The 12129-nt window shown below is 52.7% G+C and overlaps 1 protein-coding gene across 2 annotated transcripts in view; it reads right to left on the bottom strand.

Moving 5' to 3' along the window:
* Window positions 1–1677: 1677 nt before the first annotated feature.
* DPYS (dihydropyrimidinase) overlaps window positions 1678–12129 on the bottom strand; it is a 141212-nt gene continuing 130760 nt past the window's right edge. Inside the window, exons 9-10 of one of the 2 annotated variants that reach the window (XM_075352967.1) lie at window positions 11783–11848; window positions 1678–3451 (exon numbers count right to left, since the gene is read on the bottom strand). In XM_075352967.1, coding sequence (XP_075209082.1) covers window positions 11786–11848 — 63 coding nt within the window. In that variant the 3' untranslated portion in view covers window positions 1678–3451; window positions 11783–11785. The remainder of the gene's footprint in view (window positions 3452–11782; window positions 11849–12129) is intronic. The other variant, XM_075352966.1, reaches the window with a different exon arrangement.

The raw sequence follows: 12129 nt of genomic DNA, 5'->3' as shown, positions 1-12129 counted from the left end.
GTCACTACTGTACTGGTGTGTTGGACTTGGTTGCACTGGGTCTTTTGGCACCAGAATTAATTGAGGCAACTCTGGAAACTTGACATGGGTCTGACAATGTGTGGTGAAACTGAAACGTACTGGATATGTTATACCTGCTATCTCGTGTGTAACCTTGTAATTGGAGAGTTGCTGCAACTGTCTAGCAAAGAACTGTTACGGAAAAAGAACTATTTGTCTCTCAAATTGCTTGTTGGTCCTGGCCAGCCGATAACAGCAACAGCATGTGGCCTGCACCTTCATACATCCCACGCTGCTGAAGTCAACACACCCAGCCAGGATCATGTCTTTTATGTAGACTTCCGGGCGTCCGGAGTAAATCCTTTGCCCATGATTACTGCCCTGCGCCATTCTACAAAAACATAGAGTGACCCGGACAGTCTGAAAGGTGCTGACATCACTGAGAAGAGGAGCAGAACGGTGCTGGATCTCAGAGAAAGTGAAAGTAGGTGTGTATATTAATACACTGACTACACTACATGCACATTTACACAGATTTAATGAAAAAAACAAAACACTATATAGGGAACTGCTGATAAACATTTTAGGTACATCTGAAACAGATGTTTGATGCTCTAGTTCTTCAATAAGTGATCTACCCCTGCATTTTCAGTCAGTGTTAGGATACGTTCACACGTCCAGTAATCATCCATTAGAACAGATCCGACAACAATCCATTGCCAAAAAAGAGTTGTGTAGACAGAACATTTTTGTCCATTTTTAAATAACTAATTTCAGCTGGATCCGTATTGTTTAACACTTAAGTCTATGGAAAACGGATCCACTAATTAGCCTTCTGTTTTTCTTTCATTTGTAAAGGATTTGTTTTTTACTCACTGGATCAGTTTCCAATGGAAGAGAAATAATAGATCCAGCTGAAATCAGTTATTTTAATTTAACTGGTATTAACACCCATGGTCTCGACATCAAAGTCTCCTTCCAATATTTCAGAATTCTACATTGTGATATAAGTAGTAGTTGAAGTCAGGTTGTACTGCTCCCCAATATAAAACTAAAATGTCTTTACTAATTATTAGTGATGAGTGAGCACTACCATGCTCGGGGGCTCGGTACTCGTAACTAGTGATGAGCGAACACTACCATGCTCAGGTGCTCGTAACTAGTGACAAGTGAGCACTACCATGCCCGGGTGCTCAGTACTCGTAACTAGTGATGAGCGGGCACTACCATGCTCAGGTGCTCAGTACTCGTAACTAGTGATGAGCGGGCACTACCATGCTCAGGTGCTCAGTACTGGTAACTAGTGATGAGTGAGCACTACCATGCTCAGGTGCTCAGTACTCGTAACTAGTGATGAGCGAGCACTACCATGCTCAGGTGCTCAGTACTCCTAACTAGTGATGAGCGGGCACTACCATGCTTGGGTGCTCAGTACTCGTAACTAGTGATGAGCGAGCACTACCATGCTCAGGTGCTCGGTACTCGTAACTAGGGATGAGCGGGCACTACCATGCTCGGGTGCTCAGTACTGGTAACTAGTGATGAGCGGGCACTACCATGCTCGGGTGCTCAGTACTGGTAACTAGTGATGAGCGAGCACTACCATGCTCAGGTGCTCAGTACTCGTAACTAGTGATGAGCGAGCACTACCATGCTCGGGGGCTCAGTACTCGTAACTAGTGATGAGCGAGCACTACCATGCTCAGGTGCTCAGTACTCGTAACTAGTGATGAGCGAGCACTACCATGCTCAGGTGCTCAGTACTCGTAACTAGTGATGAGCGAGCACTACCATGCTCAGGTGCTTTGTTCTCATAACTAGTGATGAGCGAGCACTACCATGCTCAGGTGCTCAGTACTCGTAACTAGTGATGAACGAGCACTACCATGCTCGGGTGCTCAGTACTTGTAACTAGTGATGAGCGGGCACTACCATGCTCAGGTGCTCAGTACTCGTAACTAGTGATGAGCGAGCACTACCATGCTTGGGTGCTCAGTACTTGTAACTAGTGATGAGCGGGCACTACCATGCTCAGGTGCTCAGTACTCGTAACTAGTGATGAGCGGGCACTACCATGCGCAGGTGCTTTGTTCTCATAACTAGTGATGAGCGAGCACTACCATGCTCAGGTGCTCAGTACTCGTAACTAGTGATGAGCGGGCACTGCTTTGTTCTCATAACTAGTGATGAGCGAGCACTACCATGCTCAGGTGCTCAGTACTCGTAACTAGTGATGAGCGGGCACTACCATGCTCGGGTGCTCAGTACTGGTAACTAGTGATGAGCGAGCACTACCATGCTCAGGTGCTCAGTACTCGTAACTAGTGATGAGCGAGCACTACCATGCTTGGGTGCTGAATACTCATAACTAGGGATGAGCGGGCACTACCATGCTCGGGTGCTCGGTACTTGCAACTAGTGATGAGCGGGCACTACCATGCTCAGGTGCTCAGTACATGTAACCAGCAGGTCGTCCGCTTTGACGGGCTCAACTCCTGCACCATGAATAATGGAAGTCAATGAGAAACTCAAGCATTTTCAGCAAGATCTTCCGAGCCAGTCCGAGTGTCAAAATCCTCGTTACGAGTACCGAGCAACCGTATATACTGTATATTAATTATATATACAAATTTGGATCATAATTTATATATTGTTGATGTAGCACAGTTGCTTTTGTCATTTAATTGCTTCTTATTAGTCCCCTGTTAAAAAGTAGATAAGATCTAAGTCATACACAATAGAGTAAATATGTCAGCTGTACCTGTCACTTTTGATGGGACCTGCAGACCATCTAATATGTATAAGGGCCTCCTAACTCTCCCCCGACAAAAAACGTAGGGTGGTGGGGGAAAAGGGATCAGGCATGTTGAATTTCAATGCCCGATCCATTCCCCCCCCCCCCCCCCCCGGTGTCTGGTTATCCCCTTCCTCTTTCGGAGTACCTGCACATTTGACCAGGTCATGTCTATGGAGGATGATGAGAGCTTGCTCCCGACAGAAGAAGCGTTTGGCCTATGTGATGGGTATAACCAGCTTTATAAGAAGCCACATATAATAAGTTGTTACAAATGATAAATTGTAGCTTTTCTACCCAGCTCTATGGAAGTAAAGAAAACAACCTATAGTAATTCTATAGCTGATATATTAATAATACCTACAATATATTTGGTACATAACTGGTTAGAGCAAATAAAAGCTTCAAACTACATCAAATATGGTATACTGCATACTCAGTGACCATAGTATATTGCCCATAGGTATCAAAATGGTCGGCAAGGGTTGCAACCTTTGGTTATAAGAGCAATGACTGATGGGAAACAAGGAAACATTTAGTGAGTCTCTCTCGGAAGAGTAAGCGATGCAGAGTGGAGGAATGGCGGCGGGTGCGCTATACTGCACCATTTGGTTTTTCTTCATTTCCAACTTTGATTGCCATCACAGATATATTGTCCTTTAGAGAAATAAAATAACAGAAGCAATTACTTTAAGCAGGAAAAAAAAATAAACATACGAAAATAATAAGTATGGATAGTGGCGATTGTATAAAGTTAAAGGGTCATTCCTATCTCATTCCCACCTCAACCATAAAAGACTAACTCCATCCAGACCTCGATAAGTAGAGGTGGCGCTAGGGAAAGACGCAAGAGCGGCTGAGCTACCGCGTGCTGTTTCTGTAATTTGTTGCTCATTACTGGGCTACACTGCTTCCATAACTCCTGTTCATTTTTATGGGGGGGGTTATCGAACCAGCTGCTCTCGGTGGTTTCCATCTCTCCACATCAAGTGATCAGAGCTTGAAGGACTTTATTACTGTCTCTGCCGTGAAAGGCGGAAATAGCAATAACTTTTTAAAGGGAACCAACCATCAGGATGTTCATATATAAAGTAAAGCCAGTACTATACCAGCGCTAGGATGCTGAATGTAACCATACCTTTTGTTCTGAGACTGGATGTTTTATTTCAGACATATTTGCAAGTAAAGTTACAGCAATGCACTGCTATTTGATTGACAGGTGCAACAGGAAGGGAATATGTGCTACCTATTCCCGCCCCTGTCTGCCTGCCTGGTCTTCCTCCACCTGTCGCCATCATAGATGATAATTTAGACACCTACACACTATCTTTTGCAAGTATTACATAAAGGTCTTCACTAAGATGGCGTTGGAGTCGGTGCCTGTGCATAGCGCTATTGTGGCGCCCTGGACTAGCCAGGTCGTCACAGGTAAGACACTCACACACCCCCATCCCCCAGACAGTAACATTAGCCAGACACCAAAGTAACATTAGCCAGACACCAAATCCTTGTTGCCTCCCTCCAGGGTCTGATGTCCACATCAGGTGGGGAGGAGCCAGGCGGTTGGCCCCACCCACCGAGGAGTTCACAGGCCTGGAGGCGGGAAAAGGTAGTCAGATGAGTTTAAGAGGTTGAAGTGGAGAGTACTGCAAGTGTCTGGGTGTGTGGCCCAGGCACTGACAGCAAGGTTGGCAGACGGTGGTGGCCATCTGCAGGAGTGGTGGATCAACACAGAACCGTAGGACCGGGGTCGGGCGGTGGCCCGCCGGTACCGAACCGGGGAGCGAAGTGAAGCTAGCACACACAGGCAGGGCCTTCGGACCCCGACCAGGCTTGGAGCCGCCGACAAAGGTCAAATCCGATAGTGACCGGAACCCCAGGGGTTTCCTAACAACCAAGTCCCGTCAGAAGGCAACCGTCCGCACCGTGAGGATATACAGCTACCGCCAAAAGCTAGAGATCCGAGGGCCAGCGCCTGCGGGCAAAACGGGCTCCTCCGGCATCCTTACGCCGGGGAGCGGGCTACCGTTGGGAAGCCATCGGAGTCAACACAGTACACATAGGTGCAGGGAAAGACAGCCGCCATCACCTGTCCGGGGAGAGACACTGCAGCCGGCTGCGGGACCCGTCCATCCCGCTGTTTGGTTTACCGGAGACTGTGTGACTTTCTGTTTGAGTGAGTACAACCGTGCCATTCGGCACCGCGCCGCGCTGTCCCTGCAACCCTGCACCTCACCAACCCTGCCTCCCCGTCACACCACTCGGCCTCGGGACCACCAACCCCTACCCACGGAGGGGTAAAACAACATCCCAGCTGCTCCCTGCCATCGCTCCCGGGATCCCCGTCACCAGCAGCGGTGGTGCCCATCTTCACCACAACCCATGGGTGGCGTCACTGACTAAATCCCCCAAACAAACAACCCCTTTTCACTCAAGGGCGAGGAGCGCCGCTCGAGTCCCCGGATCCGGCCCACCGCTCGAGCCACCGAGCAGCAGCAGCAGTGCCGGACCTGAGCGTTAGCGAGTGCAGCGCCCCGCTGCCCGCGACAACTTGGCATCACAATCAGGATCGTGCCGATCTACTTACCAGTAGAAGTGCGCCTTGCAGTCCCCGCCGGCGGCGTCCGGCCGAAAAATTTTGAATTCCGCCATCTTGGGCACAAAGATTTTCCCGCTCGAGCGTCTCCTCCGAGCAGAGGAGGCGTGAAAAGGAAAGCCCCGCCAATGAAGAGGGAGTGTCGAAGAAATACCATGGGGGGAAGGATGGCGTCCGGCCGCATGTAGCTGCGGCTATAAAAGCAGGGACGCCAGGGCTCTGCAAACCAACTGGTTCCTGGAAGATTGCTGCACAGCATGTCCCGTCTGTCCGGCACCGCTAAAACCACAGAGCCCACGCCAGGAACAGCGGCGTGGGTGGAGGTCCGGACCACCAGAATGTGCAGCCGCCTGCAGGCCCAAGTCGAGTCCTTCCTGCAAGGATGGGTGGCCGAAATGGCGGAGATAGCGACGGCCGTGCGGAGACGCGAGGTGGAGGCAGAGTTGGAAGAGCGGGTAAATGACCCACGTCCCTGTGTCCAAGTAGGACCAGTCGCTGTGGCTGAGGAGCCCGGTCTGTGCTCGCTCGCCCTGCTGCCTCCCCCGCTATCCATGCCGGTTGCTGCTGCCCCGCCACTAGGTCCGATATCCCCACCACTGGTAGCGGAGCTCCGCCCGTCCGCCCTGAAGGACCAGCCGGCAAGCGACGTCCGCAGGCAACCCGAACTGCTACCGGGAAAAGTCCGGCGGGAGGTGCCCGTCCGTGAAAACCACCGGAAGTGGCCGAACCCAAGATTATCCCGGCTCCGGAGATCCGTCCTCCTCAGGAGGAAGCGGAGGCCCAGCCGGTAAAGACCCCTGTTCCCAGACCCCAAGCCTCGTCGGAGGCTGCACCGGGTCGTCGCTGCGAGGCAGCACCCCAGGCCATGTCACCGCGGGAGCTTCCAAAAAGGGCGCCAGTTGTGGGCAGCGTAACGGAAGTCCCGCGGGGCCCGACCCGTGCGTGGGGGCATGCAGACGCCCCTTATTGGGACAGGGAGCCAACCCCGCTGGGCCGGGTGATTGCCGAGAGGGAGCGGCAATAGGCTGAGGTCGTAGCCCGCACCATCCATGAAAAAGACCACCTTCGCCATGCCACCTTCCGGGTACGGGGCCCGGTGTACGAAGGCCAGGTTCGAAGATTTGACCCCCATCGGGGCTACGGCTTTATCTATGAACCGGGCCTGGAGGCCGAAGTATTCATGGCCCGCCGGGACGTACATGCCCATTTGCCAACCGGCCACCCCGGCCGAGACCTGTTGCCAGGAGACCTCGTGTCTTACACCCGACACTGCGGGGAGAGGGGCTGGTTTGCCCTCGATGTAAAGGTGAAGGAAGGCCGCAGCTTCCAGGCAGAGTCCCAGTCCCGTCCCCCGCCTTGCCAGCAGGATGTCGAGGTGGAGCAGGTCTGTGAGGAGGTCGACCTGAAGTAGTAGGCAGCGGTCCACCGTTGCAGCAGTTGTCCCTGTTGGGACCCCCAGCACTGTTGTTCCTGTTAAACTAATCCAACCGAAAACTTACCTGATTCTGTCCGAGAAGAGAACTGTCCCCGTTGGAACTGGAGTTATCCCTGTTAAAGTTAACCCCCTCCATACCCACATGAGAAACTATTCATGAACAGGCCCGACAACTTGCAGGGCACCCACGAACTTGTGGGCTTGTAAATAATGTTGTGGGATGGAAACCGTTGCCGCCTCTGGAGAGGCTGATTTGGAGGATGGGCCTGGAGGAAAGTGATGGCCCAGGTCCGCCACTACCGTAACCGGTGGCGATCCTCCGGGGGTCAGGGGTCCCCCTTGGACGTGGGGTCCCCTGAAGTGACAGTCGGGTGCAAGCAACCGTACCCGTTCCCGCTCGGGCAGCCTGAACCTGTACTGGGGTCAAGGGGTGCTGCCCACTTCTTAGGGCCGCATCAGGGCTAGGTTGCTTGGGTGGGAGAGCGGAAGACATCCGTCCGTCCGTCTGTTATTAAAAATGTGTTTTCATGTGCAACGTTCAAGTGTCCTAAAAAGTATGCATATGTTTAATGTTTTACATTTTGCAGTTTGAAAAAGAAAAATAAAACCAGTGATGGACGGGCAGCCCGCGGACGGTCTGCATTTTACCAAGGGGGAATGTGGCGCCCTGGACTAGCCAGGTCGTCACAGGTAAGACACTCACACACCCCCATCCCCCAGACAGTAACATTAGCCAGACACCAAATCCTTGCCTCCCTCCAGGGTCTGATGTCCACACCAGGTGGGGCGGAGCCAGGCAGTTGGCCCCGCCCACCGAGGAGTTCACAGGCCTGGAGGCGGGAAAAGGTAGTCAGATGAGTTTAGGAGGTTGAAGTGGAAAGTACTGCAAGTGTCTGGGTGTGTGGCCCAGGCACTGACAGCAAGGTTGGCAGACGGTGGTGGCCGTCTGCAGGAGTGGTGGATCAACGCGGAACCGTAGGACCGGGGTCGGGCAGTGGCCCGCCGGTACCGAACCGGGGAGCGAAGTGAAGCTAGCACACACAGGCAGGGCCTTCGGACCCCGACCAGGCTTGGAGCCGCCGACAAAGGTCAAATCCAATAGTGACCAGAACCCCAGGGGTTTCCTAACAACCAAGTCCCGTCAGAAGGCAACCGTCCGCACCGTGAGGATATACAGCTACCGCCACAAGCTAGAGATCCGAGGGCCAGCGCCTGCGGGCAAAACGGGCTCCTCCGGCATCCTTACGCCGGGGAGCGGGCTACCGTTGGGAAGCCATCGGAGTCAACACAGTACACATAGGTGCAGGGAAAGACAGCCGCCATCACCTGTCCGGGGAGAGACACTGCAGCCGGCTGCGGGACCCGTCCATCCCGCTGTTTGGTTTACCGGAGACTGTGTGACTTTCTGTCTGAGTGAGTACAACCGTGCCATTCGGCACCGCGCCGCACTGTCCCTGCAACCCTGCACCTCACCAACCCTGCCTCCCCGTCATACCACCGGGCCCCGGGACCACCAACCCCTACCCACGGAGGGGTAAAACAACATCCCAGCTGCTCCCTGCCATCACTCCCGGGATCCCCGTCACCAGCAGCGGTGGTGCCCATCTTCACCACAACCCGTGGGTGGCGTCATAGACTAAACCCCCAAACAAACAACCCCCTTTCACTCACGGGCGAGGAGCGCCGCTCGAGTCCCCGGATCCGGCTCACCGCTCGAGCCACTGAGCAGCGCAGCAGCAGCGCCGAACCCGAGCGTCAGCGAGTGCAGCGCCCCGCCGCCCGTGACACTATCTCAGGTGGAATCTTTGTGAACACTGTCTTCTTTCAGCGGACTGCAGTATGTGCTATGCGAGGGGGGCGCATGAATCCTCGCATCCGCTGCTCCCTTTGTGACTGAGGGAGCATACGCGGTCACAACAGAACTGCAGACCGCCCACAAAATCAGCTCACCACAGATTGTACCCAGGAGAATACGAGCCGCACACTACACAGGAGATCGTTGACGCAATTTAGTGGGTGATCTGCAGTTCTGTTGTGACTGCGGGCTCCCATGGTCATAGCGAGAGCAGAGGATGTGAGGGCGCAAGTGACAAGCCGGTGCGGGGGTTTGGGATGTCACAGCGGCTAGGCCATGTCCCGTGACCCCGGCGGTGTCAATAAATGGAGGGATGATGATGGGGGTGGTAGCTATTTGTGATGTCACCTGTGGTGTGTGTGCCACCCCAGCAGCGGATCAAACCGCTCGGATCCGGGGGTAGTATCCGTTCATGGCTTGAGGGTCTCCGGACCCAGGGGCTTAGGGGCCACACTATAAAGTAAAAAGGGGGATATTTACAAGGGAGGTATAGTTCGTGACGCCACCCGTGGTGTGCGGTAACTGGGAGTACCGCCGCTGCCGTTGGGAGTTCCCAGAGTGATGGAGTGGGGCAGCCAGGTGTTGTTGCCCTCCACGGGTAGGGGTAAGCCCCAGGACTCTAGATGATGATACCGGATGCCGTGAAGGGGAAATCACTCAGGTACTCACTCAGCCAATAAGCAGACGCTGACAACCGGGTACACCAAATCTCTGGGTGCCGTTGCCTCTCAAAGGGGAGCTCGTGCCGGTCCCGTCCCCTGCAGTGCTGCCTAGTGATCCGTGACTTGCCTCCCGGCACAAAGTTTAAATTCACCGTGGTGGCCCAGTAGTCTGAAACTTGCCGGGCCCCACTCCCCACTGTGGCTAAGTATGGGAGCCTGCTCTCTGGGCTCACGCTTGGGATTTTAGTGGGCTGCTTGTATGGAAAGCCCTATCCCCCTTGTTGCGCTAGTGCCCCGATTCTGGAGCTAGTGGGAACAGTCCATAAAGGCTCCGTTCTCCGCAGGTTAATTGCTGGGTTGCCTTAAGCTTCTCCCCGACCTAGGGTCCATATACCCCGCCATGCCTTCGGTCCCGGACCAGGCTGCTGACTGTCCTCTTTGACAGGTCCAAGCACCATGCCTCAGTCTTTTGCGACCGAGAGTCCGACTCCTCTAGGTCCAGACCACCGTCTGCAACCTAGTCAGCTTCTCCTGGGAGCCACTACTCCTTGCCTCCTCCACTTCACTACTCCACTTCACTACTGCTCACTACACTCCTCACCTCCCCTTACTGCCCCCTAGGTGGGCGACCCTATTCCGCTCAAGCCACCCACATGTGTCCTGGTGGGTGTGGTGCAGGGTTTAGCTAGGATTTGATTTGCTGTTGGAGGCAGCACTGTAAGATGGGGACCTAGAACAATGAGGGATTTGAATACTGCACTAAAGAGAAAGAGCGTGCAGTACCCTGTGACGACCTGATAGTCCAGGGGCGTCACATGTGCAGCTACAATAGGAGCCGCCGCTGCAAGTGGTTTCCCCTGAGGGCAGATGGTAGTGCAGCTATGTTGGTACAGCTCTCCTCAGGTAGAGCTCAGGCCCACAAGGAGGTTGGGAGTAGTAGTCCACTTTATTAAAGGTGTGCGGGACGCAGCAAGGACTGGACGACACAGCGGTTGCAGTTAAAGTTCTTTACTCACTGAGATGTCACCACCTTTGGACTGCCAGACTCCTCTGGTGTTGGGCCCCAGCCGATCCCGCATAGTTCGGAGGTCAGAACCGGTGTTTCGTTCTGTGAGTCCTTCCTCCCTGCACTGTCTTGTGTGAGTCCTTGCAGCCTAAAGCCACATGGAGACCCGAGTCCTTGAAAGGACCCCGTTCCTGTCCCATCTAGCAGACAGTGCAAGTCCGTTACTGGTACCGCTCTGTTGTCACAGTTCCTGGCTCTATATGCTGCTGTGTCCCAGGCGCTTGGTGTGGGCCAGAAGACTTGAAATCCTCTGCCCGGTGGATTCTGCTGACGGGACGTGAAGTGCCCACCAGCCTAGGGCTCCGCACCCTGTAGTGTGCACTCGGTCCTGTGGGAGCTATGGCACAACTCTCCCCTCAGCGACCGTGTTCTCCCAACGTCTCACTTGTTCCGTGTCTGGTACTATCCAGTGTCAGCGTCTAACTCCAACTGTCTGAGTGTGTCTGTCGCCTTGCTCCCTTGTGGCAAGCTCTTCTCCCCCGGGTTCTAGTGAGCAAAGGGTCCACTACATAACTGATGGCCACCCTCCCATGTTTCTACCCTAGCCCGCTCCCAGTGAGAGGGCATCTAACAGTGTGTTGTGGTGGTTTACCGGGAATGACCTCCTCCTTAGTCTGGATCAATACTGCTCCTCTGGTGAGGTGCAGTACCCTGTGGCGACTGAAGCCTCAGGGGCACCACACAAGCGCCACCCATGCATAGTACATACTGCAGTCCACTCAAAGAAGACAGTGTACACAAAGATGGCAGCAGAGAAAGTGCTATCCGCAGGCGCCGACTCCGCCGCCATCTGAGTAAAGACTTTTATACAATAATTCCAAAAGATAGTGCACTGGTGTCGGAATTAACGTCTATGATGGGGATAGGCGGAGGAAGGCCAGGCAGCAGACAGGGGCGGGAACAGACAGCAAAATCCGACCCACATATTCACTTCCTGTTGCACCTGTCAATCAAATAGCAGTGGATTGCTGGAACTTTACTTGCACGTATTTTTTAAATAAAACATCCAATCTATGAACAAAAGCTATGCTTATATTCAGCATCCTAGCACCAGTATAGCACTGGCTTTACTTTATATATGAAAATCCTGCTGGTTGGTTCTCTTTAAAGACCCACTAAAACTTTATCATGACAAGACAAAAAAAATGACTCGCATATATAGCACAGTCCTCTTTAAATGAATTTTTTTTCAGGATGTCAATATCTCAGTTTCCATAAAAACAACATAATACAACATAACTATAAATGCCGTATTTTCAACGTAGCAATAATTCATTTGAGAAATCTTGTGTAATTTGGGGATAAATGTAGCTGTCCTGCTTTTACTGGGAGTCGCAGGAATATCACACATTAACATCATAGGAAACAACGCACCATTTATTTGATCTGGATGACTTCTCCTGTATATGGTTCTCTCTGCACTGGAACCGGCTGACATACCTGAGAAAGAAGAGCTTGGTAAATAGATTGACAATAAAATGATGGAGTTCAAAGTACTGTATGGTTCAGGGGTCAGATTGGAATTCATGATGGGGGGGGGGGGTTAAATGTAAATGGAATCCATCAGCTTTTTTGATATTTATTCTAGGAGCAGCAGAATATAGGGAAAGAGAGCCTGATTCCAAGAATATTTGGCAGTGTGTTGTAGTTCCGGAACAATCAGTGTTTTATCAGCAAAGATTATTACTAGAGGACTAGATATCACGTGCAGAGCTGTCAGG

This window comes from Anomaloglossus baeobatrachus, chromosome 6 (assembly GCF_048569485.1).
Source record: "Anomaloglossus baeobatrachus isolate aAnoBae1 chromosome 6, aAnoBae1.hap1, whole genome shotgun sequence".
Taxonomy (NCBI): Eukaryota; Metazoa; Chordata; class Amphibia; order Anura; family Aromobatidae; genus Anomaloglossus; species Anomaloglossus baeobatrachus.
Note: the sequence above shows the minus strand (reverse complement) of the source record. Positions and strands in the feature narration are given on the sequence as shown.